The sequence below is a fragment of the Brassica rapa genome, chromosome A06 (genome assembly GCF_000309985.2).
Source record: "Brassica rapa cultivar Chiifu-401-42 chromosome A06, CAAS_Brap_v3.01, whole genome shotgun sequence".
Classification (NCBI taxonomy): Eukaryota; Viridiplantae; Streptophyta; class Magnoliopsida; order Brassicales; family Brassicaceae; genus Brassica; species Brassica rapa.
Genome location: NC_024800.2, coordinates 2,158,870 through 2,171,114, shown reverse-complemented (window position 1 = coordinate 2,171,114; position 12,245 = coordinate 2,158,870). Strand labels below are relative to the sequence as shown.

The window sequence follows — 12,245 nt, the reverse complement described above, 5'->3', positions numbered from 1 at the left end:
TCACCGTTGATGCATCGCCTCCCAAAACCAAAAATATTTTCACCGCGTTTGTAGCATTTCTGTGTTTTCAGTTTTTGCAACTTATTTTGGCTGTAAAGTATGAACAATACAATAGCAATAGCATCTGAGATTACTGCTTACAACTAAAAAGAGTTCCCAAGTAGAGAATCATCAATACACAAAAACTACTTCTACGCTTCTCTCTCTCTCCCCACCTGCAACACATTCTTCTTCTCCTTCTTCTCTGTAACCTCACGTACAGACCATCTGTTGAATCAAATTTTACGACCATTAAAAACTATTTTCTTATCATGTTTTGTGTGACTAAAAGGAGAATGTGTTTACCATTTTGCAGTTGTTTCTTCCTTTCACTGTCTTTAAAGCTTCTTCAACGTAAGCTTGAGCTTCTTCTGCTTCGGCTTCTGCTGCCTCAGCTTCCTTTGCAGCTTCTTCAGCCGCCGCCATGGCAGCTTCCGCCTCTTCAACTGCCTGTTCTGCAGCCGCTTGCGCCTCATGTGCGTTCATAGTCTTCATCCTGGCTAACTCTGCATCAATCTGAGCCTTTGTCTGAACAGTCACTTCATCTCTGTCTGTTATAGGTGATGGCAAAGAAAGAACACTCTGTTTTCCAGACGGTGTTCCCAAATGTCTTCTCCTGTGGGAAGACAGAGGAGTGGAGTGTGGAATTCTATACCTGCGTTTAGCCTGTAAATGAGAAAATTCGTATCAATAAAACATCACAAGTCGCCGTTAATGAAGCAAATTGATTGCACATAGACTATAATGCACATGATACCTTGATGAGTTTACCACAAGCTGTCAAGTACTTTAGCTTGGTAGACAGCAACCGTTTGAAGTCTGGCGGAGCGTGATATTGTTCCTATACGACCGAATAAAGCAAGCGTCAGGACCAAATACACAATGACTATGGAAAAAAGAGGAGCTAAGAACTAAAATATACCTCAATGTATGCACCAATTGTTGTTTTGTTAGAACCACCAAGCTCTTTCATGGTAGATATTGCTTCCATTATAAGGCTATCCAGCCTGCAACACTTTTAAAAAGTTACAAACTGGCTATAACAATGGATTCAAATGATACAAGACATCTATCGTATAAGTATGACTTTGAACACTTAGACCCTCATCATAGTTTCACAATTATAAATTGGAGCAAAACAGTTCACGTGCTAAGATAATCAGCATCTGGACAATCATGCAAAACCATATATGTAACCTTGACGCATATAACCCCTACATCTGGAGATATGCAACAAAGCATCTCCTATTCGATAAACGAAACAGAGATATAGATGGTAAATCTGACCTTACATTAGGTCTCCTTGGAGTAGGAGTAGCAGGAAGTTGCAGAGCAGAAGTGCCGGTGGTGGAAAAATGCTTAGCATCAGCCATGTCTTCATCACTTTGCAACGAGCTTGTATTAGCAAGTGAGCTATCATCCTGTTTAGGAAGCGAGTGCGTCCTTTTAAGAGCTAACCTAGACTTATCACGCGATCCCCACCCATTGGCCATGACACTCATATTTCTCCATTTGTCCTGTCACAACACAATAGAACCAAACCAAATCAGATAAAGAACAAAATCACAAATGAAAATACAGATAAGAAGGAAGAGTATGACCTTAAGATCAACATTGGAACGGAGGTACAAGACTCCACTAAACTCAGGGTCTTTGAGAATGGTGCGCCATTTACCAGGTCCATGCTTGACAACTCCAGACTTTAGAGCTGACTCTTCTTCTTGAGTCCATTTCTGCTTAGGAGCACCCATCACGGGTTCGAAACGCAGCCTACGGTCAATGTTAACTCTGTTCTGCAACACACAAGAAAAAAAAAATCAAACGTCAAGAGACCAAACAAGCATCTGGTAAGAAGAATAAAAACATGTTTCCTCGTTAGAAAATAAAAACAAACATTGTTTCTTTCATTGTAACACATGTAATAAAATCTCTAATTGCAATAAAAACACTAAACCACTGTTCATGCGGAAACCCTAACACGTAGATATGAAACAATAGAAGCAAAAATTCAAAATTTTCCTGTTTTTTTCAAAACCCTCTAGTCGAAATCTCCATTGAAGATTTCAATTTTGGATTTGGGAAAGAAGATAGCAAAACCCCTAAAATTGAGAAAAAAAGATTCCTCCTTTAGATTGAAACCTAATCTCATGCTGATAAAGAATATAACAATCGAGATAGGGAACAGATGAATTCACCGGTGATTTACGAGGGGGATTTGATCTTCGCGAGAGGATTCCGATTTTTTCTTGGTGGAGATTTTGGGGTCGCTACAATGAAATTAGGGTTAATGTTGACGAAGATTCAGACTCACGGTGAACCGGTTGGACCAATTATGCTTAAAACGTGCGCAGATTGATTTCGATAGATATAGAAATTTAATATATATATATAGATATAAATTTATAATTTTATTTATTTAATATTTTAAATATATAAATGTAAAATTAATATTATTGAATTATATTTATTTGATAATAATATGTTTAAAGTACAAAAGTATAAATCTAATTAAAAACTTACAAATTTAAAATATTAATTAAATTTTACTTATTTAAATTTGATAATTATTAAATTTCACCAATTTTATATTAATTAAGATATAAACAAATAAGACCTTTTTAGTTATCTAGATATCTAGTTAATGTTTTGTAATCACGATTTGATATTAATGAAATTTGTTTGTTTGCCGGAAAAAAAATAGTTTCGTTACTTTGTTTACATTAAGTGATATTTTAACTGTGTTTATTATCATGGTTTAATGAATTTTGAACATAAAAGCGTTTCTAATTTAATTTTACAGAAAATCACTTTTATTTAACGGAAAGTTTGAGTGGTAGGGAGTAGAGTGAGTTTTATCCCTTGTTTTGTCACATATATTATCTATTTATTTTAGTTACAAAATTCAGAAATAACTTTATATTTTCTTAAACGTGCTTGTTAGTTGTAGTGAGTTGTGGCACATGCTATTTGCTAATATTCTTAGTTGTTTTATCCGTTCAAAAAATATATGCTGAATTGAAGATTCTGCATCACTTTTGAACCTGTTACAGGATAGGGTAACTATGTAAACGAGTTGTAACAACACTTTCATTTGGATTAGTATTAATGAAGTTGAACAGGAATGATTAGTTACCATAATGCTGACATAAGTTTGTTAATATGAAAATTTAATCAGGTTTTGATTCTGACTGCTATCGCTCGGTGGGAACAAAGATGGGCTCAAGCCTTTTAACAAACCACGGTGCCCAGAGGCGAGAAGAGTTTTAAACTAAAACTAGATTTTGATCCGTGCAACCGCACGGGTGTTTGTTTTCACTTTTCTATACATAAATTATTGTTTTAGAACATAAGTGGTATATATTTTTAATGTTAATCATATACTTAAATATTTATATAACTATTTCAAATACAATATTTTTATAATTTATATGTTATAATTAATTAATTATTTAAACCGTATGTATTTACCACTTCTTATTAAATATTTATCTTCTTGTATTTGCAATTAGTTATTAAGCAAATTAATATATGGGCAATTGTCAATAATAGCACCTTTTGAAGTTTATGTCACAAAAATGACATTAGAAGGAGAAAGTCACAAAAATGACATTCATTAAAGGGTAAAATATCCTTAATACCCTTGGTTTAAAATTAAATAAATAAACAAAAATAAAAATAAATAAAAATAAAAAAAATAAAAAAATGAAAAAAAGAATTTTTTATAGTTTCAGATTATATGTTTTCAGATTCGAAATTTTTATAATTTTTTTTTGAAAATTTTTTTTTGAATTTTTTTTTTCCAAATTTTCGTTTTATAATTTAAAAATACTTTTTAAAACTGTTTTTTTTTTAATTTTTATTTTTTATTTTAATATTTATTTTTTATAAAATTTTAAATCCTAATTCCAAAACCCCACCCCTTAACTCTAAACCCTAAGATTTGGATTAATTAACCCAAAGGGTATAAATGTATATTTACCTCTTTAATGAAACCTATTTTTGTGACTTTGAGCCTTGAGTACTACTTTGGGAATAAAAACTTGGTTTGGTGCTATCCTAGTCTTTTTCTCTTAATATATTCATGAGAAACTATATTTAAAAATTATTTTGTATTTAATTTATGCTAAATTCTGACCCGTCTTTCAAAACTGGATTTCTTTTTACCAATATTTTTATGCTTATTCATTTTACATAATTTATTATTGTATATATAAAAGTCGAAGATATGTTAATTTTTAGACATGTATTATATAGTTTGTTAATTTTAAGCTGTTTAATCATCATACTATATTTTAAATAAATATTTTATATTTATGAAAATAAAATTTATAAATTTATCAATTGAATTAATTTTAGCATATTTATTTTAGTATAATAATTATATTTTAACATGATCATGATTATAAAGTAGATAAAATAGGATATAATTTATTTATTTTCATTTTTAAACGATAATTTAAAATACATTAAATTACTGTTTAAATATTTTTACACAGATTTATTAGAATTTTTAAAATATTATATATATTATATTTAAAATGAAAATATATTATGATTAAAGTAGTTACAAAGATTTTATATTATTAACTTTAAAGAAATACATGTTAATTTTTATACATGTATTATATAGTTTGATAATGTCAACTCATCTTACCAACATATTAGATTTTATTTTTGAACATAAATATTTTATAATTACGAAAATAAAATATATAAATATATAAATTTAATACAATTTTATTATATTTAGCTCAATATAATAATTTTATTTTAATATGATTGATTATGATTATATAATAAATAAAATATTATATATTTTTTTTTTATTTTAAATTTTATATAACTGAATATATTAATGTATAATAATATTTTAAACTAATTTCGAAATTAGCAAAAATATTTAAATATAATTTTAAAAATGAAGATCTTGTAAAAATCTTTTTATACAGATTTGTTTGAATTTTAAAATAAATATATTTATATTTAAAATGAAAAGATATCAAAAGATATTATGATTAAAATATTTTAAAAATTCTATTTATTATTAGTTTAAACTAAAATGTAATATGAATTTTTATGAATAGGTCTATTTATTAGGTCCATTTTAAAAAAAATCACACATTAATCAATGTTGTGACTTCTATTTTAATATATAAGACATGATGTAAAACCGAACATTTTTGGTTCGGTCGGTTTGGTTTACTTTGATGTCGATTGTTTTCCTTTGGGAATGAATCCTTTTGATATTGATTTGGTTTATCTATGGAGTCGTCAACACAGTTGCGTGGTGTCTGGTAACTTAAGGACACAAAAGTTTACTCTTCATAAAGAAAAGGAGACTTGGAGTGATGGTGAAGGTTGTTGGCGCGTAAACACGTCTGCTTGTAAGGAGTATATGGATGCTAATCATGATCCATCTGCGGTCATTACATTATTATCACAATTTGTGCTCCCGCAGTGGATGGATCCAGTGCCCCGCCCGCCAAATTGATATCCTTCTTGTGTCACTTTCTCCAAGTCTTCTTCTCTTCAATGTTTATGTGTTTTAGTCTGGTTAGAATCATGACACAATGTATCATGTCTGCTCTTTTGTGATGACTTAGTTGCTTCTCAAGATTAACTTGCAGTGTGACGTTAGCTGTGTAATATATTAACGACTAAAGTTTGAATCTCATTTGTCATACTTAAGTGAGTGACTGAGGTAAGAGAGATTGTGAAGACGAGACAAGGGTTTTGTAAATGCAGGAGCCTTGCAAGCCAAGTCGAGTTGCTGATTTATCCTTAAGAATGGTCTCACAGTAGACGTCTCCGGTCACTCTTACCTCTATTTCGAGGCATATAACAATAAGACAGACAATCATCTACACTCTCTTGACTCTGTTAACTTAGAGATAAACTGAAACTTACCCGTGTTTTTCAAAGGAACTATCCTGCGAGTCAGCTATCTTGTCTGCAGAGTTAACTTAGAGATAAACTGAAACTTACCCGTTTTTAGGTCGCTTGATGTCCTCGTTTTATCTACTCTTTGGTTTTACCGGTTCCCTTTACCGGTGGTACTCAGTATTTGCATAAAGTTCTTTCCCTGCCAGCCAGAGGAATATTCAATTTTTAAAGTCATAATTTATATAATATGTGTTTTTGAACAAAATGATTATGTTATATTTAGTTTTTGTTTTAAAAACAAAATGTTTTATGCTATATTTGGGTTTAAAATCTATTAAAATTTGTTGATATTTCTAATGATATGATGAACTGATTAATATTTAATAAAAATTAAATTATTTGTAATATTTCAAATTTTGCTTTAATTTGAATTTTCATTTTTTATAAAGTTTTGAAATCAAATAAAAATAATTTTCTTATATTTAAGAATTAGTTGTTAATATTAAGAAAATAATTAAAAAGAAACTAAATTAAAATGACAAAAGACTATTGACAAAAAATATATTCGGAAAAAAAAAACATAAACGGGTTTAATGGTCTAAATTTAACTGATTTAAAATTAAACAGACATTATTTGGCATATGCGTAAAGGGATCTAAAGTTCAGTGGCTTCAACAAACATGACCAAAGCCGGCCTGAACAGCTTGTATTAACATCCCTAGTTGTGATGCTTCCACTGATGAAAGATGGTAGCTTGAGTGGCAGCTTGGGAAGAATGATTGAAGCTGCAGTATGAGGGCGTCTCAACCAGGGGCTGTTCTAGGAACAAATTTAGCTGGGGGCACATGTATTTTCTTCACTAAATTTTTGTTCTGGTCGGGGGCATGCACTTCTATAGACTCCTTAGTATTTGTTAAAGAAAATAAAAAATTAGATGGGGCACGTGACCTATGTATGTCCCTCTCTCCGTCCGCCCCTACTCTCAACTAAGAAAGCAGTTCACTCTAATGAAGAGGAGGCCAAAATGTTGAGTTTAAGCGAATGAATATTAGTCGCCATACTTCGAAGGAGAAGTCACACGTAAGAAATAGATGATTTCTAGTCTCATGAGATGAAGAGCAAAGGCAGCATGATATAGAGAGCTGAATGCCCCATGATGCAAGCCAGCTCATCCTAGGAGGATGATTCACATTCGTAGTCTACATGGTGAGCCCAATCCTTTTTCACCAACCGAGGTCCAAGAAGAATAACATAAGAAGGAAGCCATTTTATAAACAAGAAAGCCACATCATACCAGGCCCTTTAGTTTGGTAACCCACGTTGTGAACGGTGTCGTTTCAAGCTTCAAGATGGTTAGGGCTTGTCACAAAAGTAAGTGGAGAAGGCATGCATGGGGAGTTTGTGTGTATTCTTCTGAGACAGGGACATGGACTTTCAAGCGGCTTTGGTCTTCTTTCCCTCTCCAACTCAGGTCTTTTCACAGGCCCTTTAACTTCAACGGGACGCTGTATATGTGGGAGAAGGGACTGGATGATCCTACTGGCCCCGTGGTCCTTGTAGCTCATGATTTTTTTGCTGGAGACGATGATGAGTGCCGGGTTATACCTCTCCCTCTCCCTTATAACAAACACGTTCGGAGATGCTTGACTACTTCATGTGGAGATTGAAGGTTTGGAAGCTGAAGAGTAACAACAACTCTGATGGAGAATGGTGGCAGTTGGCAAGGGAGGAGATCGACATGGCCTCTGTCGGCTTTGTTTTCCTTTGGGAATGAATCCATCTGATGTTGATTTGGTCTATCTATGGAGCCGACAACACAGCTGCGTGGTATCTGCTAACTTAAGGACACTGGAGTTTACTCTTCATCGGACTTGGAGTGATGGTGAAGGTTGTTGGCGCATAAACACTACCTATTCTAACAAGTTTATGGAAGAAACATATGAACATGATACAGATTCGGTCATCACATTATCACAGTTTCTGCTCCCACAGTGGATGGATCCAGTGACCCGCCCCCCAAGGTTAACTTGCAGTGTGACATTAGGTGTGTAATACATTAATGACTAAAGTTTGAATCGGTTTCTTTCATTTGTCATACTCAACTGAGTGATTGAGAAGCTGAGGTGTGAGAGATTGTGTAGACCAGACAAGGTGCAGGAGCCAACAATAATTGACAGTCATCTCCACTCTCTTGACTCTCTTATTGCGTCCTCTACAAGCTTCAGCTTGGATTCTGCTGCTTTGAGAAGAAACTGAAGAAACACAACCACTGAATAAAATAATATTTATAAATTACTCAACTGTTTTTTTTTTTTCAGTTCCGTAGACAACAAAAACTTATCATCATCATCATCATCACAATCATTTGTTGGCCTTGAGCCATTCGAGTATCCGTTTCTCAGACTCAGACAGCTCTGCTTCTGTCTTCCCCTTTGTAGATCCTTCAACAAACTCAAAGTAGTCTTTATAGTTCCTCTTGTAATAACTGTCCAATCTCTGTTTAATTCCTCCAACATTAACAAGAAAATCATTAGAAATATAGGCTAACAAGAAAAAAAGCGTTTTGGCAAGTTTCTTTACCTCTTTGTCGTTCTTGGTTTTGTTTTCCTCAGTCTTCTTCAAATACTCTGAAACCAGACACGGCGACGTAGTAGTTCAGGCAAAAAGAAACATCAAAATGGAAGAAACACGGATTAAAGAATGTTTACTTACTCTGGAGAAGCTGATCGCTGGTGGTCAAAGCGGCAGCGAGGAAGGAAGAAGAGGAGGAGAAGATGATGTTTCTGCGTCTTAAATCAGTGGTTGAAGCGGTTAAAGAAGTGCGTTTGGTTTCGTTTCTGCGCACAGCTTGAACATTGGAGGAAGCGTATTTGTTAACAGTTACTGTTAAAGCCATGAGAATGCTTTGCCCTACGGAACTCATCTTTCTCTTCGTCACCACACCAACCACAAGGATAAGGTGTTTTTTTTTTAAATATCTTATCTACGTTACCGAGAAGCAAACATTTTTACCAAAAAAAAGAAGCAAACATCGTTTTTTAGAAAGGTCCCTAACTATATAGTATTACAAGTTGAACCCCTGATCTATGAAAATAGATATCAAACCCACATAATATTTGTAGAGACGAATCCGGTTTAGTAGACACTGATTGATCGTTCCGCTTATAAAACCAAACCGGTTCCGGTTTTGTATAGATTTTGACTGTTCACTTGCCTCTTCTTCATCTTGTGAGGACAGCAGAAATGACAAGTAATCTCTAATTTGAATTCGCCTCAAAAATACCAAGAAGCATCCTTTGTTTCAATCATCATCTTCTTCCTCCTAATCGGTTACTAATAATGGCTACTTCGATGGTCTCTCCTCTTACTTCGCAGCTCAAACATGAACAAGGAGATCATAGTGTTCATAGAACCACAAGGAGATCACAGTGTTTCGCTTCTGCTAAAAATATGAGCTTTGACCACATCTCCAAACACTCTCAAAGACGGAGGTCTTTTCCCCTTCTCTCCCATCTTAGACTAGATTTGTTCTTAGGCTTACCACCTTAGTGACCCAGTTTAATGTGTTGTAGGACGATGAATATGCCCCAACGATTAAATCACATCTCCAAACACTCTCAAAAACATATTAGTTTGATTGCTGCAGTTCTTTGGTTGGATATGAAATTTTGTGTATTAAGAGATAACAACATGTTGCTTTCTCTACTAAAAGCTTACTATAAGTTTCTTTGCCATTTCAGTGGTATCAACATACAAATGTGTCGGCAATAGGAAGAAATCACATACAAAAGTTTTCTTGTTGGAACCTTGCATCGTTGATGGCAATACCCAAAATAAAATAAGTAGATAGATTGCACAGCAAATGTTATACTGCAAGTTAACATTAGAGAAACAAAGTCATCACAAAAGAGCAGACCCGAAACAAAGTGTCCTTACTATAAACTGAGACAAAACAAAACACAAAAACATTGGAGAAAGTGAGACCAAGAAAAGGATGTCAATATGGCGGGCGAGGCACCGGATCCATCCACTGTGGGGGCACAAATTGTGATAACGTGATGACCAAAGCTGTATTAAGTTCATATACTTCTTCAATATACTTCTTAGAATCGGACGTGTTAATGCTCCACTTACCTTCACCATCACTCCAAGTCTCCGTTTCCTGGCGAAGAGTAAACTCTCGAGTCCTTACATTACCAGATACCACACAGCTGTGATGTCTACTCCATAGATAGACCAAACCAGTATCAAACGGGTTAACTCCCAAAGGAAAACAATTAACATCAAAGCCAACAGACGCCATGTCGATCTCCTCCCTTGTCAACCGCCACCATTCTCCGTCAGAGTTGTCACTCTTCAGCTTCCAAACCTTCAATCTTCGATCCAATATCTCAACGTAGATAACATCTCCACACGAACTAGTCAAGCATCTCCTAACGTACTCGTTATACAGTCCAGGGAGAGGTATAATCCGACACAGATCATCGTCTTCTTCAGCGAAAAAATCATAAGCTACAAGAACTCCAGGGGCAGTATCATCATCACCCACTCTCTTGTCCCACACGTAAACAGTCCCGTTGAGAATCAAGGGCTTGTTAAAACCAGCTCGCTGGAGAGGAACAGGGGAGCGAATCCTCTTGAAAGACCACGCCCCTGTTTCAGAAGAATACACATGCATGCTACGTACATCGTTCGCGTCATTAACCTCATAAGTAGTATTAATCAATTTAAAGCTCGAAACGACGCCGTTCACAACACGCGTTACAATACTAGTGGCGATGGTGGAAGGATCTTGAGGCTGGTGGATCTCAACCCATTCTTGCGTGACGGGATTGCCCACGAAAAATTTGGCTTCGATGTTGCGATATTCGTCGAGGCCGAAGCATACTTCAATCCAAACCAATCCGTTTGAAGAAGCTATGTAGTAATAGTCTAAGGTGGAGTGGTTGGGGTACAGTTGAAAAGGGATGAGATAAGAGGCTAGGGATTTGGGGAGATCCCCATGGAAGCCTATAGCTTCGGTGATGGGATTTTTGAACTTGATTGGGAACATTAGAGACCACGAGGAGGAGGATGAGTTTCGGTGGAGAGAGACGAAGAGGCTGCGGAAGTAGGACGATTCTATTAGTGATCTCCATTGTTTGGAGATAGATTTGAATCTCGCGATGCTTCTCAGAGGTAATCTGGCGATGATCTGCACGGTTACTGACTCTGGGAATGATGATCTTCTTCTTCGCGTCCCCATTGGGGTTAGGGTTCCACTCGCCATTCTCGCACTCGAACTCTACTTTCATTTAGGGGTTTCTTTATTTATGTCCAGAGTAACCGGTTACAACCAAAGTTAACCGAACCGACCGAACAAAAGAATCTCTTTCCCCTTGGCATCCTTGTTTATAAAATGGCTTCGTTCTTATGTTATTCTTCTTGGACCTCGGTTGGTGAAAAAGGATTGGGCTTATCTGATTTAGTTCAAGGGTTATGGTCCTAAACATTCATTCAGCATGTAGACTACGAATGTGAATTATCCTCCTAGGATGAGCCGGCTTGCATCATGGGGCATTCAGCTCTCTATATCATGCTGCCTTTGCTCTTCATCTCATGAGACTAGATATTATCTATTTCTTACTTGTGACTTCTCCTTCCAAGTATGGCGACTAATATTCATTCGCTTAAACTCAACATTTTGGCCTAACTGCTTTCTTAGTTGAGAGCAGGGGCGGACGAGAGAGGGACATACAGGTTACAGGGTCACATGCCCCCATCTTTTGTTTTTCTTTAACAAATACTAAGGAGTCTATAATTTGTATAATTATCAAAAAATTAGCCTAAACAATATTTATAAAATTTGTAACATAAGAAACGAATGATCTTACAATTAGATATTTAAATTTTTATAGAAATTTTTGAAAGTTTTAGTAATACAAATTGTATAATTATACAAAAATAATAATATTTCGAAATTTGAAATGTTACGTATGAATATATTTATTTTATAGATGGTGTATTACCATATTTAAAAAAAATTTACCAAAAAGAAATATCAATACTGAATGTAATATATGAATTATTACCATATTCTAATAAGTTTGTCAAAAATATAAATCAATATTAAATGAAATTATCCATGTCATATTTTTTTAGAAGTCATGTCATCAATTCAGTAGTCATGTCATATTTGTTTTGTTAAATTGATGGTAGAGAAAACATGTGGCAAAATCACTTCACAAATATAATCTAGGGGATTTTCAAAATTTTATTGGGTTAGATTTTTTTCCCCACTAAATTAACTGAATAAACTAAGATATAAATAATTATGGTCTAAT

The 12,245-nt window shown here is 34.4% G+C and overlaps 3 protein-coding genes across 4 annotated transcripts; all 3 read right to left on the bottom strand.

Moving 5' to 3' along the window:
• Positions 1 to 34: 34 nt before the first annotated feature.
• LOC103871379 (telomere repeat-binding factor 1) lies at positions 35 to 2,411 on the bottom strand. 2 transcript variants are annotated; one of them, XM_009149619.3, is made up of 7 exons: positions 2,235 to 2,411; positions 1,641 to 1,832; positions 1,327 to 1,556; positions 962 to 1,046; positions 797 to 880; positions 346 to 705; positions 35 to 267 (listed from the first exon to the last, which is right to left on the bottom strand). In XM_009149619.3, exons 2-7 carry the CDS (start codon positions 1,788 to 1,790, stop codon positions 253 to 255), a joined length of 924 nt encoding a protein of 307 aa, XP_009147867.1. In that variant the 5' UTR covers positions 1,791 to 1,832; positions 2,235 to 2,411; the 3' UTR covers positions 35 to 252. The 2 variants fall into 2 exon arrangements, with proteins under 2 accessions (XP_009147867.1, XP_009147868.1); XM_009149620.3 differs by having other exon boundaries at positions 1,641 to 1,827; positions 2,235 to 2,397.
• A 5,768-nt stretch (positions 2,412 to 8,179) lies between these two features.
• Positions 8,180 to 8,914, bottom strand: LOC103871378. The gene is made up of 3 exons (XM_009149618.3): positions 8,635 to 8,914; positions 8,503 to 8,549; positions 8,180 to 8,418 (listed from the first exon to the last, which is right to left on the bottom strand). The coding sequence occupies exons 1-3, from the start codon at positions 8,843 to 8,845 to the stop codon at positions 8,284 to 8,286; spliced, it is 393 nt and encodes a 130-aa protein (XP_009147866.1). The 5' UTR covers positions 8,846 to 8,914; the 3' UTR covers positions 8,180 to 8,283.
• An 833-nt stretch (positions 8,915 to 9,747) lies between these two features.
• Positions 9,748 to 11,694, bottom strand: LOC103871376 (F-box protein At1g49990-like). Its single transcript, XM_009149617.3, has one exon. The coding sequence runs from the start codon at positions 11,189 to 11,191 to the stop codon at positions 9,920 to 9,922; it is 1,272 nt and encodes a 423-aa protein (XP_009147865.1). The 5' UTR covers positions 11,192 to 11,694; the 3' UTR covers positions 9,748 to 9,919.
• Positions 11,695 to 12,245: the final 551 nt, after the last annotated feature.

Bases quoted from the DNA above. Each gene is read 5' to 3' on its own strand.
- LOC103871378 (XM_009149618.3), bottom strand. From the start codon at position 8,845: ATGAGTTCCGTAGGGCAAAGCATTCTCATGGCTTTAACAGTAACTGTT. The intron at 8,550-8,634 runs GTAAGTAAACAT...GTCTGGTTTCAG, and splicing joins CAGCGATCAGCTTCTCCAGA to AGTATTTGAAGAAGACTGAG. The intron at 8,419-8,502 runs GTAAAGAAACTT...GGAATTAAACAG, and splicing joins AAACCAAGAACGACAAAGAG to AGATTGGACAGTTATTACAA.
- LOC103871376 (XM_009149617.3), bottom strand. From the start codon at position 11,191: ATGGCGAGTGGAACCCTAACCCCAATGGGGACGCGAAGAAGAAGATCA.
- LOC103871379 (XM_009149619.3), bottom strand. From the start codon at position 1,790: ATGGGTGCTCCTAAGCAGAAATGGACTCAAGAAGAAGAGTCAGCTCTA. The intron at 1,557-1,640 runs GTCATACTCTTC...GTGTTGTGACAG, and splicing joins GTTCCAATGTTGATCTTAAG to GACAAATGGAGAAATATGAG. The intron at 881-961 runs GTATATTTTAGT...TCGGTCGTATAG, and splicing joins CAATTGGTGCATACATTGAG to GAACAATATCACGCTCCGCC.